The sequence below is a fragment of the Gracilinanus agilis genome, chromosome 2 (genome assembly GCF_016433145.1).
Source record: "Gracilinanus agilis isolate LMUSP501 chromosome 2, AgileGrace, whole genome shotgun sequence".
Taxonomy (NCBI): Eukaryota; Metazoa; Chordata; class Mammalia; order Didelphimorphia; family Didelphidae; genus Gracilinanus; species Gracilinanus agilis.
Genome location: NC_058131.1, coordinates 84,858,549 through 84,873,468, shown reverse-complemented (window position 1 = coordinate 84,873,468; position 14,920 = coordinate 84,858,549). Strand labels below are relative to the sequence as shown.

Genomic DNA, 14,920 nt, shown 5'->3' with positions numbered 1-14,920 from the left:
CTCGATTCCACGTACCTTCCACGCTGTGCCCTGTTGTGGGGTTCCTCCGTTCGTCTGGACTTGTTTTTATGTCCCCTTGAGGAGTTTTGTGTGTTTCGGTCAGGAGAGGTTAAGAGCTGCTTCTTACTCTGCCGCCATCTTAACCCGGAACCTCCACTGGGTTTTACATGTGTCATTGATCCAGACCTATTTCCATATTATTGACATTTGCTCCAGGGTGATCATTTTGAGTCAATATCCCTAATTATATCCCCATCCTCCCATGTGATCAGGCAGTTGTTTTTCTTCTGTGTTTCTACTCCCACAGTTCTTCCTCTGAATATGGATACTGTTCTTTCTCATAAGTCCCTCAGCATTGTCCTGGGTCATTGCATTGCTGCTAGTAGAGAAGTACATTATATTTGATTTTACCACAGTGTATCAGTCTTTGCGTATAAGGTTCTCCTGGTTCTGCTCCTTTCACTCTGCATCAATTCCTGTAGGTCATTCCAGTTCACATGGAATTCCTCCAGTTCATTTAATGAAAGTTCTAAGGCTTTCAGTGGTGATGTCCAAACACCACAATTTTTCCCAATGTGATTGTAGCCTTTCCCCAAAGTACTCTTTGGGAATACAAAGTATGTATTAAGTGCCTAGTATTTGCCAGGTACTGGGCTAAGTCCCCAAGTTCCCAAGAAAGACAGAAGCAGTCTTTGCTCTCGAGGAGTTCATATTCTGATGAAGTCATATCTCTTATGGAAAAACCACTTGCAGAAGGTAGACTTTTGAGTTGAATCTTAAGGGAAGCCAGGGAAGCTAGGAGGCAGAGGAAAAAAATGGAAAACACTTCAGGGATTGGGGACAGCCAATTCAAATGCAAAGCTGGGAGATAGATCATCATGGTGAGTAAGAGCAAGTAGACCAGTGTATCTGGGTAGTAGAGTGGGCGAATGGGAGTAAAGGGGGTAATCTGTCTCTCCTCAAGTAACTAGTCATTCCACTACAATTTCAAGTTTAGAGACTCTGAAGAAAAGAAGCAAGAGGTTCAAATCTGGCCTCAGACACTTCCTAGCTATGTGCACCTGGGCAAGTCATTTAACCCCCATTGCCTAGCCCTTAGAAACCAATGCATAGTATCGATTCTAAAATGGAAGGTAAGGATTTAAAAAGAAAAGTAGGAAGGGACCAGGTTATAAAGGGCTCTAAATGCAAATGGAGGCTTTCTATTTGATTCTGAAAGTAATGGATAGCCACAGGATTTTAGTGAGTGTGTGTAAAGGGAAAGAGAAACATGGTCAGGCTTATCCTTTAGGAAAATCACTTTGGCAACCAAGTGGGGGTTGAATTAGAGCAGGGAGACACTTGAGGTAGAAAGACCAACAAGAAGACTGTTGCAATAGTTGAAGCAAAGGGTAATAAAGACCACTCCACCACAGCAGAGACGGCTTTGTGAGTAGAGAAGCTGGTATATATGAAATGTTGAGAGAGGCAGAAATGGCAACCTTTGTCAATGGACTGGATTTATGAAATAAAAGCAAATAAGGAGTTAAAGATAACACTGAGATTTTGAGTATAGGTGAGTATAAAGATGGGTGGTACCCTTGGCAGTAATGGAAAGTTGGGAAGAGGAGAGAGTTTAGGAAAAAAACAATGAAGTCTGTTTTGGATATATTGAGTCTGAGATCCTTGTAGGGCATTGGATTCAAGATATCCAAGAGGGTAGTCATAATGTGGGACTGAAGTTCAGGACAAAGATTAGAGCCAGATATATAGATCTCGTCATCATCTACCTGGAAGTAAAAGTTGAACCAATAGCAGCTGATGAGATTACTAAGTGAGATAGTATAAAGAAGGGATTATTAATTTTTTTGTGGGTATATGCCATGTATCCCTTTGGCAGTCTGATAAAGCCCATAAAGCTCTTCTCAAAATAATGTTCTTAAATTAATTGAAGAAAATTTCTACTAATGGTTAATGGGGAGGAAAAAGACTTATTTTCCCCATTCAAGTTTGGAGACTGAAATCTATCCATAGATCTAAGTTAGGAATTCAGAGGGAAAAGAGAAGATGCTTGAGGGCAGTCTTGGGGTCATCCACTATTAGTGGCTTTTATATAGATAGGGACCCAGAAGGAGAAGGCCAAGCAGGTGAGAGGAGAACTAGGAACCAATGCATAGTATTGATTCCAAGATGGAAGGTAAGGGGGCGGGGGGAAAGAGAGAGAGAGAGAGAGAGAGAGAGAGAGAGAGAGAGAGAGAGAGAGAGAGAGAGAGAGAGAGAGAGAGAAAGAGAGAGAGAGAGAGAGAGAGAGAGAGAGAGAGAGAGAGAGAGAGAGAGAGAGAATGAGAATCTGCAAAGAACCCTGTCAAAGGTGTTGAATTAATAAGACAGCTGCTGAGCATCTGAAACATGGACAATTCCTCTCCTCTGGCATAAATAGGGCTTCTAAAAGACAGACTCGTCAAAGTGATGACTCACTGCCATGGCCTATAACTATATTCAATTCCTTAACTCCATTTGAGAACCCTGTCCATCCCTGGTCTTTTGCTCAGTATCTTTGGTGAAGCGATTTGGGCTGACTGCTCACCCGATAATTATAACCTCTGCCTTATTTCAGGGTCTATGGCTTTATTCTGCCTCTTTTCAAGTAACTAGTCATTTTGCTACAAATATTGTTGACCAGCCCAGCAATTCAAATTCACTCAAGCCAAGGCCAAGACAAATAATCATTCTTCTGCCTTGTAGCCTCCAGATCCAAGCAGCAAACTTGGTGTACCTAAGGCTTATATTTTAGTATACTTCATATATGCCCACCCAAATGTAGGTCCTTTAGTAACTGAAAAAAATTAGAAACTGAGGCAGTCTGACCTTGGACCTCTTGGGCAAGACCTTGAGAATCTTTGTTAAAAATTAGAAAATTGTGGTTGTGTAATAGCTATAAGATCTTTAATGGTATCTCATTGTGCAATCAGTACCTCCCAGCCCTTGAGTCCCAACTTAATTGGAATAATTCTGAGAAGCCAGCTTGTTTACCAAGATCTTCTATATCTGAGAGGAGGATAAATGGAAAACTCTTTTCCATGTGCAATATATTCATCCTTTTATGAGCATTCCATGAATGGCATAGGACCCTTAGGGTCCAGATCTGGATGGTATCATCATTAACTCCCATAACCCACATCAATGCTGCACCTTTGACTCTTCCCATCTTCATCTGGCTTTCCAGTCTATGTCACAGCATCTTTACAGTCATGCACCACTATAAGAGATAATTATACCTTTGATCTGGTTCAGGGCTCCTTAGGATATCTCACCCCCTTATAAAGCATCAAAATGAACCCAAAGAAGGCCAACACAATCCTAAATGGACATTGCTCAAGCATCAACAGGACAATTATCCGGTGCTTCTAGGGATCTGATGTTTTATTTTTGCTAATGTTTTATTTAACATTCTTTCCTAAACAACTTATTCCAGAAGAATAAGTCATTCCAGTAATTCTTTAATGCCTAAGTCTTCAAGAATTTTTGATTCATAAAGGTTCCCAGCCATGGTTACAATCCAGTCATCAGTTTCCCTTCCTTTTGGAGCAGATGTCTCTTAAGTCACTAGGGGAGTGGTTCCATATCATCAAAAAAAAAGCATTCAGGCAATTATACTTCTGTATTTATTATTCCCAGTTATGTGAATCAAGTAAGTAGAGTTCTGGGCCTAAAGTCAGGAGGACCTGAGTTGAAATCCAGCCTCAAGAACTTACTGGTTTTAGGACCTCAAGCAAGTCATTTTTATTTGCCTTTGGTTTTTTAACTGTAAAATGGGGATAATAATAGTACCAATTCCCTGAGTTGTTGAGAGGATCAAGTGAGGTACTTACAAAGTACTTAGCAGAGTGCCCAGCACATAGTGGGTAATTAATAAATTAATTAATAAATGGAACTATCCTTCCACAAATTGAATCCTGAGCATCTAGAATATGAAAGAGAACTTTTTGTTACTGTATCTACCTTCAGGATGTGGTGCCACTATTTTGGAGCCTCATAAAGAGTAACTACAAGATTCTAGAACTTCCTATAAAAAATCTTTGCCAAATGAAATATCTGCTGGTCTTTTTTGGTTGCTCAAATCACTTTCCAGATTCACTCCAATTGGTATAAGGCCCTCCATCTGGGGACCTGGGACTTCTTGTAGACCTGAATATTGGAAGATATGTGATGATCTATGGCCATCTGAGTGAAATCTAAAACCAAAGAAGCAAGTCCAAGGGTCTCTTAAGTTTGATCCATGGTCACCATGGACTCTGTCACCAATATACCCATGTTCTTGTCTCCCAATTCATAATATGCTTTTGAAAAACACTTTTTTCAATATTATCCATCATCCATCCACTACCAACAGGTGGATGGGTTAGCAAAAAGGTCAAATCACATCTTCAACACCTTCAGTGTTGCATAATACCAGCTGGATAACTGAATGACCTGTTTTTGGTACCATTGAGTTTAAATTTGGTTCACTCCTTTGAACTCCCTTTATTTTAATTGTCATGGTATTTCCCTGTTGTTATTTCACTCAAGTCAAGTCAGTTCACAAGCTTAAGAGTATAGAGATACCTTTAGATCAGGGGTCGGCAACCTTTTTGGTTGTGAGAGCCATAAACGCCACATTTTTTAAAATGTAATTTCTTGAGAGCTGCACAGTGCTCACAGTGCACGCTCCTGTAACAGCGCCTGAAAAAAAATTGACTTTATGGCTCCTGCAGAAAGAGCCATATCTGGCCCTCAAAAGAGCTAGATATGGCTCGAGAGCCATACGTTGCCGACCCCTGCTTTAGATTCTTAGGAATTAGAACAAAGCTGCATCTAATGACCTCATCAAACTTGGATATGGGGGAACCAGACTTGACTATATTTGCAGTATTTTTGCATTGCCCAGCTATTGAAAATTATACAGCTTTTTTCTTGGGACTTTCCCCATCCCTAAAATATCTAGTGTGTGACCTTCAAGTTTCAGCTTCCAGGAAATATCCAGTTTTTAATTTTTCCATCCTTTGGCCCTTGAAGCTTGAAAATGCATAAACTATAAATACTTCTTCCCTCATCTTTCCCTTTCCACTCCATTCACCTATGTTCCATTAGAAGTCCGAAAATTCAATGCGACCCTGGACAAGTTACCTAACCTCTACGTGGTTTAGTAACTAAGGTTGTGAATTGCAGAGAAGGTACTGACCTGCAGTGGTAGCAGTTTCCTCATCTGGGAGTTCCCCATACCAGTGAAATCTCAGGCTTTGTCTGTCACTATCCCTAAGGGGCCAGCTACAATATTTGAAGGGCTCTTGTCTCAAAAACATTCCTAATTACCAATTTGATGCATTGTGTTTTTCTAAAATCTCATTCACATCTCTTCTTTCTTTATTTTTTGGTTCCATTTATCTAGATCTGACAGGGGAAGGTTGAGGTCTTCCCGTGGTATGGTTTTATTATCTATTTCCTCCTTAAACTTCAGTAGTTTCTCTTTTAAAAATCTGAATGCTATATCATTTGGTGCATACATGTTGAGTACTGATATTTCTTCGTTGTCTATACTGCCTTTTATCAGTATGTAACTACCTTCTTTATATCTTTTAATCAGATCTATTTTTGCTTTAGCTTCCTTGTACTTTTCTAGATATAAGGTATAATACTCCTGGTCTTCTTTTACTTGAGAGGCCAGTAGCATAAGAGCCTTTTGTCCGAGAGGAGGACTACAGTGAAGGGGATAAGGTCATTCCTGACAAGCTAGCTAGAACCCCTGAGAAGATGGAAGAACAGATGCCCTCTTCCTCACCGTCCTAGGTCAGACTCTTTTTCCTATATGGAAGCAGCAAGATGGTGCAGTGGAAAAAATACTAGGTCTAGAATTAGGAAGACCTGAATTAAAATCTGGCCTTAGACACTTAGTAGCTATGGGACTCTGGATAAATCACTGAGGATTGCCTCCATTTCCTCAGCTGTAAAAAGGGAATAATAACTCCCAGGTTTGTTGTGAGGAATATTTGTAGAAGCTCTTAGTATAGTGCCTGGTTATATAAATGCTTATTCCTTTCCCTTCCCCTATCTAATAAAGATATCAGAATTTCCTGGGTGGGTCAAGTTGATTCCTTATCAAGAAGGATTAACCCCATTATAACTGGGTAAGGTGCCCTTTACAGTAAGCTCCATTTAGAAGATGGGCTGTAGAAATAAATTGATAAAATGATTATTCTTCAGCTTTTGTTAGAGTCACTCCTTTTCCATGTGGGCAGACATAGGGTGATTTCAGACAGAGCTTTGCATTTGTGTCTGCTGTCTTCATCTGACTTCAGTTTCTAGCCACCCATCTTTAACCTCATCTTGTCTGAATCCACTCACCTACAGCTTCTAATGTCCACCCTAATTGCTGCCCTGTCTGACCTCAACTGTCAGGGTACAAGAGGAAGGGATTTCTAGATTGCCCACGAGTGGGAAATCCAGGGTCAGGATCTTCCTTTTCTCCTGCCCGACATCTTGTGAGGACAGGGAGCATGACAACATGGGACCACACCAGAAGCAGTTAAATCTTTAAAGGGCTTTTTTTTAATATAAACTGGAAAGCTTTCCCCCATCTCCCAACTTGGGTTTTCTATTTGAAGATGTTAGAAAATCATCCAAGATTTTTTTAGAAGTATACCTTTAAATCTGCTTTGTCCTTAAATCTATTCCTACATTTTTCCTTTATGTTCAGTGTTTTTCTAGTGTGGGTTGTTCTACTTGAATCCCCTAAGATCAGAAAAGGATAATCTAAATTGACAGCATCTACAGACCCCCAAGGGGACCATGGATAGATTTCAGGGAGTTCATGGACTTGGATGGGGAAAATACTACATTTTAATTTTCACTAACCTATAACTGAAATTTCGCTTTTCTTTAACTATTTTAAAACATTTTTCTGAGAAAGGGTCCAGAGGCTTCAGCAGACTAGCAAAGGGGTCCATGACAAAAAAAAAATTAAACAGGTTAATGACCCCTGATCTAAAATGTGAATAGATTTGAAATTAGACGAGTAACTCAGTAGTGGCCAAATAGTTACACACAGGCTTGAAAGGGGGAACCAACCTGAGATGGTTCAGTCTCAGTGATTTTGACTTTGATCCCTCAAACTAGTCACTACTCCATGGATGCTTAAGGGGAAGGGGAAGAAGGTAGGAATAGTTCTATGGAGTCTCTTGTACTTCCTCCCAAGTCAGGACATAAAAACTAAAGCTGTCAGAAGAATGTAAGCTTCCTGAGGACAGGGATTGTATCTGTTTTCATTTTAGTGTCCCGGGGCCTAGGACTCTGCTCTAAGCTTTATAAACATGTGTATTGGTTCCAAGACAGAAGAGCAGTTAAGGGCTAGGCAATAAGGGTTAAATCACCTGTCCAGGGTTACACAGTTAGGAAGTGTCTGAGGTCAGATTTGATCCCAGGACCTCCTGTCTCTATGCCTGGCTCTCAAACCACTGAGCAACCTACCCACCTCAATATGTGTCTTTTAATAGAAGAGTTGGCACAGGGATGGGATTCCCACTCTACACAGTCTAATTTAAAGATAACGAACATCCAAATCCAAAGAAAATGGGAACATCCAAATCCAAAGAAAATGGGAGAAAGAGGGCCGTCTATAGCAGAGAGAAACAAGGAGTGATATAGGTGCTGTTAAAATGTAAGTTAAATAGGGCTGATATTAGTGTGGTTGATAATCTCCCTGTCAGGGATAGAGGGTCTTTTTTCCCCTTAAGAGGAGGCATTGATTCTGGGAAAAGACATCAAATCATAAGAAAAAAGCGACTTTATTTCATTCTCCCACTCAGGAGGATATCCGACACATTAGACATAAGTAGAATGATAATAGCTAATTTTTACATAGTACTTACTCTGTGCCAGACACTGCATTAAGTCCTGTACTATAATTATCGCACTCAATTCTCACAACAACCCTGTGATGTGCTATTAAAATCCCTGTTTTACAGATGAGGAAACTGAGGCAAACAGAGTCTAAGTCATTTTCCCAGGGTCATATAGATAGTATCAAAAACTGGATTAGAACTCAGGTCTTCCTGATTCTAGTCCCAGCCCTTCATCCACTGTACCACCTAGCCACATTCTTTAAATTACATATAATTATCAAGATAATATATTTATAAATATATGTGAATCTATTTCCTAAGTATAAGAAATATAGTGTATAAATATAAATGTGCTTGTGTACTTCTAAGATTAAGAATAGTGAACCTAAAACTCTATTCACTGGATACAGCTTAGGAGAAAAATATTTCAAATCTGTAACATGATCAGTTAAAGGAAAGAAGTAGAAAGGGAGAGTGGGAGAATAGATATGAAAAGAAGGAAAGTTTGTTATTATTAGCGGTAGTGAAGAGTTGTGAGGCTGGGAGGATGGGAAGTCAGACCACAAGTGAGTGAGCAGGTCTCTAGGAGAACCTTCTTAGTGTCCCTCTGCAGAAGAGCTGCAACAGGGAACATATTTAAGCCCGGGCACGAGTGGCATTCTTTGGAGCATGCAGACAAGAGCTGGTAGAAGGACAGTGCCTGGCCAGCCTCCTAAGAGCAGGTCTGTAGCAATGCCAGGTTGGTGTTTGGCTACGGAATACTTTCCCTTTGCCTCTGAATTTGTGTGACCCTACCTGGCTACCAGTCCTCTGGGAGAGGTAGGCAGAAGAATGTAGGGTGTATATACCTCCCCCACCTTGGGTGTCAATGTGGGGCCATCATTGTGTGGTTGTGCCCCTCATGAGCCCACACACAGATCATACCCAAAGAGAGAGTTGAGCTAGGATGAGTAATGTCTCTGATTCAGTCTCAGAGCTACATATCTGAGTTTGCCAGCTGAGCTCATTTTCCTGTCCCTAGAAAAGAATGTGGGATGTAACAGAGACAGAAGAAAAGATAGAGAAGCTGTCACACATAGGACTTGATCAGCAGGAGGAGAGGCCAGATGGCTGGGACTCAAAAGACCAGATACCCGTAGGAGGAAGGAGGGCATGTGATTGGCAAAGGGCACAAAAGTAGACCTTTAGAGGAAACTCAGGTAGGTAAACACCCAAAGGAGGAATGGGTAATAGCTGGCAGTAGATTGACCATTGATGGTGTTAGGGAGCAGGTTATGGAGACTGTAGCCCTCTATGACCTGCTACCTATAAACAAACCCACAGACATAGGAATTGTGGTTCAAGGGTAGAATTTTAGTCCATGGAAGGACTTGATTTAGGCGACACAGAAGCCAAGTTTGTTCTAAGTGAGAAACCAAGATGGAAACTCAGGCATAAGGCAAGATAGGACAGGGACCCAGTTACTGGAAATGGGTTACAAGATGTACATAATCAGAGTAGTATCCATATTATTGATGGCTACATGGTGCAATGGATAGAATGCTGGACCCAGAGTCAGAAAGACACGAGTTCAAATAGAGCTTGAAACACTTGCTCTATTGGGGCATGGAGGGTTGTATTGTATCAGGGCCAGACTCAAATCTTTATCGCTAGAGACCTGAAGACCAAAGTAGCCTCAAATCTAGAAGTTCATCTTTTGCTTTTATCTTCCTGTTTGTTATAAAAATAACTTATGAATTGATTCTAACTTCAAGTTACTCCCTGCCTCGCAGGATCGTTTTGGAGAAAGCATTTTGTGAATGTTAAACAGTTATATAAATCCTTAAACAAGGGGGTTATTTCGTGTCTTGGGCCCCTTTGGTTATCTGGTGAAGCTTATGTGGACCCCTTCTCACTCAATGATTCTCTTAAATAATTGAAGAAAATACTCAATTTCAGTTAGAGGTTAGGATATAATTTTTCCCAATCTAACTTCCCAGATTCTCTGAAATCTAACGACCAGGTTAAGAACCTTTTCTAGAGATCTCTCTCCTCTCTGGACTTGTGTGATATCGTCCTCTGTCTATTTTCCTTCTGCTGACCACTCTTCTAAGTCTCATTCTTGGTTCTTTATCTGAGTCATGCCTCCTAAAAGTCCCCCAAGACCCTATTCCTCTTCTCTTTTTCTCTCTAGAATTTCTTACTTGGTGATCTCATCAGCTCCCATAGACTGGTAGAAACATCCCAAGAAAGCCTGCTTTAAACTGTTTGTTTTGGGGGAGTACACTGTAATCATCCCATGAACTGGAACTATCCTAGCCACTGTTTTTTTGTAAAAACTTACTGAATAGTTTTCCTTTTTTAACTCTAAAGTCAACATTCTGAAGTTTTCTCAAAGCCTAGCTTTAGTTAGGTTTAAAGTGTTCATCCATTTTACAAGTACAGAATAAATCCTACAGCTCTGAGCAAAATCTTCCTAATAGGTATCTTGTTCTACCACATGCCTGAGCTGTCTTTCCTCCATTAATTATTTCCCAATTACCTTGCGTACAGCTTGCTTTGTATGTATAGTTTGTGTGTTGCCTTCTCCATTAGACTGTAAAATTCTTGAAAGCAAGGTCTGTCTTTTGCCACTTTTTGTATCTCCATCTCTTAGCACAGTGCCTGGCATATAGTTGGTGCTTAATAAATGTTGATTGATTGGTTGATAACAGATAGTAACACAGCCAGCCGAAGCTTCTCTTACCTTCTGTTTTTTATTTCCTATTTTTCCAAAGAATTGCTTGAAGATGAATCCAGATGATAGATTAACTTGTGCACAGCTCTTAGAAAGCCCTTACTTTGAATCATTTCGAGAGAATCAAGTTAAAAGAAAATCACGGAATGAAGGAAAACTCAAAAAACGATCACAGGTACCTTCTCAGTTCTCTAAAGATAAAATACCAGTTAAGCTTCCATTTTCATTTCCTTTCAAACCATCACTAGGTCAGGACATTTTTTTAAAAATAGCAATTCAATGGCAATTCCCTGGCTCAAAAAAGATAATGGTTGAAAGAGTGCTAGCCCAGTTTGGGGGGGGGGAAAAAAGGTTGCCATAAGGATGCTTAATTATCAACTTCCTAATGCTGAGTATGGTGTAATGAATCAGAAGATCTTGCTCATCTAAGACAAAACGAATGCAAACTCTAGTTCAAAATACTAATATATAACATAGGAGTTGGTTACATGTATTTTGATATTTCACAAGTCAGATCAGAAGTCCTGTAGATAGTAAAAAAAAAATCTGAGATAAAAGGGTTAGCTTCAAACCTAGGACCAACATAAAGGTGTGCCACTGTGCCAGCAAGCCCACAAGATAGGGCAAGAGGGACTCTGCTCTTCTTTCCTCTCAGAGATGGCTGGTCCAGAATGTTGTCTTCCTCTAACTTTTTCTGTAAAGCTAATCTCAAGTTCTAGCTATATTTAAAGATGTAACCTAAAGCTACCGGTTTCAGCAGTAATAAGCTGGCACTTATTAGAGCTTTCAGGTTTGTAAAGCTCTACATATATTAAAGCATTTGACTCTCACAGCAACTCTGTGAGGGAAGTGCTATTATTATCTCCATCACATAGAGGAGGAAACTGAGGCACCAGGAAGCTAAATGAGTGGCTCAAGGTCCCACGGCTAGTAAAGATCTCAGGCAGGATATGAACTCAGATTTCCCCAAGTCCTGACCTCTACTTACTGTGCCAACTACCTGCCACCTGGTATGTCCTTACCAGTTCTAAATTACTGACTCCATGACCTCATGATTCTGTTACATAACGAGAAAAGCTTATGGATATTATGAAAAATATTAGTCTTGTCAATTTTCACAATAAATTTGACCTTTTAATCATTCAAATACTCACAACATTGAGAACTGATAATTCTGCTGGCATTTGTGTATCTTTCTCTGTTAAATTATCTGGATTTTGATTATTTTACTTCTGATTCACATGAATACTAAAATAAAAGGAGGAAAGGAAGAAAGCAGAGGAGTCCTTTGATCCCTTGAGAGCAGCTCTAGTAAAAGGGTATTGGAAGGCAGCTAGGCGGCTCAGTGAATGAGACCCAGACCAGGAAATGAGAAATCCTGGGTTTGATTCTAGCCTTAGACACTTCCTAGCTGTGTTACCCTGGGCAAGTTACTTAACCCCAGTTGCCTAACCTTTACCTTGGAACTGATATTTAGTATTGATTCTAAGAAAGAAGACAAGGTAAAAAAAAATAAGTAAGTGTGTTGGGAGTGAAAATTCAGATTAGTGAAGAAAATTATAATTTTGTGTTATGGGGATTATAATTATCCATGCTCCAATAGCCATTTTTGGATAGATAGAAATAAACTCTTTTGCCTTTCTCTATAAAGCTGGTTTCCACTGGTTTTTGCTCTATGTCTCCAAGTCAAATAATAAAAAAGTAGATGTACATTTAAATGTGTCTGGAACTTTGAACATAGGCTATTCTGTTTTTTACATTTTGATTTCACAGGTATGACTGAACTCAAAGTTTTGGATCAGTACCTAGTAGTTATGGGTGTCTCTTTGCTAATAATACACATGGATTCATATTTAAATGTGAATATATCAGCTATATAATTATAAAATATGTAAATTATGTAAAATGTATAAATATTGTGAATATATAGAATGAATGTGAACTATTAGCAAAGATATTTGTATATTTATTTGTGTGTATTTGGAGAGGCCATATGGTATAATCAGCCTTGGAATTGGAAGGACTTGAATTTAGTGTTGCCTCTGAGGCAGTACCAGTTGTGTGATCATGAATACGTCACTTAACATCTCAGGGCTCTAGGACACTTTCTGGAAACAATATATTACCAAGGTGTTTATCTGTATAGTTGGAGGAAATCTTCACATCCAGAGTTCCCCAAACCACTTCAAGAATAAGTTAAGACCAAAAATGTGTGTGTGTGTGTGTGTGTGTGTGTGTAAGAGACAGACAAACAGAGAGACAGAGACAGACAGACAGACAGACACAGACAAAGAGGGGGCACTGAGAGTTGGTAAGTAGCTAATAGAAACAGATCAATAGATTGACAGATGAAAGATAGATAGCTGGTAAGTAGCAGAGAGCTAATAGAATAGACAGACGGATGGAGAGACAGATAGATAGATAGATAGATAGATAGATAGATAGATAGATAGATAGATAGATAGATGATAGATGGATAGATAAGATGGAAGGATGGATGGATAGAGATAGGTAGACAGATGGACAGATAGATAGATAGATGGATGGATAAACGGACAGATGGAAGGACAGATAGATAGGAAGATAGATAGATAGATAGATAGATAGATAGATAGATAGATAGATAGATAGATAGATAGACGAATGGAAGGATGGATGGGTGGATGGATGGAAGGATAGATTTAAGGATGGATAGACAGACAGATAGATAGATAGATATGAATACAAAGCCAAAGACCTCATTAAGAACAAGCATGTTTAGGGGGCAGCTGGGTAGCTCAGGCCTAGAGACAGGAGGTCCTAGGTTCAAATCTGGCCTCAGACACTCCCAGCTGTGTGGCCCTGGGCAAGTCACTTAACCCCCATTGCCTATCCCTTACCACTCTTCTGCCTGGGAGCCAATACACAATATTGACTCCAAGACGGAAGGTAAGGGTTTAAAAAAAAAAAAAAAAAAGAACAAGCATGTTTGAAGTCGAGAATCTAAGGAAATGTCCTTTGATGATTCTGTCAATAATTTAATAGCTAGCATAATTGCTAACATTTTCATAATGTTTTAAGGTTTGCAAAGCACTTTATACATATCTTGTTTTATCCTCACAACAACCCTGAGACTAAGAAAGGAAAAGTGACTTGCTCCAGGTCACACAGTAAGTATTAGAGGCCAAATTTGAACTCAGGTCTTCATTACTCCAGTTTCAGCATTCTATTCATTGTACCACCTAACTACCTCTAGAAAGTATGGATACTTACATCTCCAAAATGAAAAAAGAAAAAAAGAAATGGATGGAATTATGTCTTTCTTAAAAGTGTCAGGTATTTTCCCCATTCAATTTAATTCAGAAAACATTTATTGTATATTTCCTATGTGCAGAGCTTTGTTTGCACTGAGCGCCAAGGGAGATGAAAGGATCAAGAAGGCATGGTCCTAGTCCTCAGGGAAATTAGAGTCTTTCATAGGAAATATGTAGGTAATAAGGTACACAGTACAAGGAAGAACGGCACCAACCAAGGCCAGTACTCACTTCTCCCAAGGGGGGGTCAGGAGAGGCTTCATGGAAGAAATGATACTTGAATTGAATTGAACTTTGAAAGGGAATTTTAATGGTCAAGATGGAGAAAAGAATTAGCGTGAAAGTCTTATGAACAAAGATACAGAGAAAACTTGGGACCTGTTCTGAGGATGGTTGAGTATTCTGAAATGTGTCTGTTAAAATCACCTCAATTACGTCTTTGCAAACTCTGGACTGAGTAGAAGATCCAAATATTAACAGTTTCAGAGGATCGAAACCTTAGTAGTGACTTGACTTAATTCTGAACTTCAGGTCTTTTAACACGGTCTCCCCCCGTGTATTCTCTTAGACTTCTAGGCGTATGGTGGTACAAGTAAAAATTCTTTTTCAATTTCCTGTATTTTTGTCTTGTTCTGCTATTAGACTCAGCTGTTGCCACTCATACCGGGAAGCCACAACACCCCCACACCTGATGGAAGAAGACAGGTCCTCCAATTAAAATTTGAACATCTTCCAAATATTTAGGAAAACTTTCAAGTGAAAAGCAATTTAACATGTACAAAATTCTCTATGCTCTAAAGAAGAATTCTCAGTGTTTCAAATGCAAATAAGCCATGTGAAAATTAAGATACCTTCTGGGCTTACTCTGATCATTGTTGATTCCTTTCCATTTTTTTTTCTTCAAAAGCCAGCTTTTATCTTTTCTTTACATAATAAAGCCTAGTGCTTCATTCTCAAAGGGGCCACTTGCAGAAAGCATCAGAGCAGGCTCGGTCATGGCAATTCAAATTGAGAATTTGTGGGGGGCTACTTTGATTTATGAAAAAGGTTTATGA

General features: G+C 39.5%; 1 protein-coding gene across 1 annotated transcript in view; it reads left to right on the top strand.

Moving 5' to 3' along the window:
• CDKL4 (cyclin dependent kinase like 4) overlaps nucleotides 1-14,609 on the top strand; it is a 47,250-nt gene extending 32,641 nt beyond the window's left edge. Inside the window, exons 8-9 of the mRNA XM_044660633.1 lie at nucleotides 10,613-10,747; nucleotides 14,508-14,609. Of these exons, the coding sequence (XP_044516568.1) occupies nucleotides 10,613-10,747; nucleotides 14,508-14,609 (237 nt within the window). The remainder of the gene's footprint in view (nucleotides 1-10,612; nucleotides 10,748-14,507) is intronic.
• The last annotated feature ends 311 nt before the right edge of the window (nucleotides 14,610-14,920 follow it).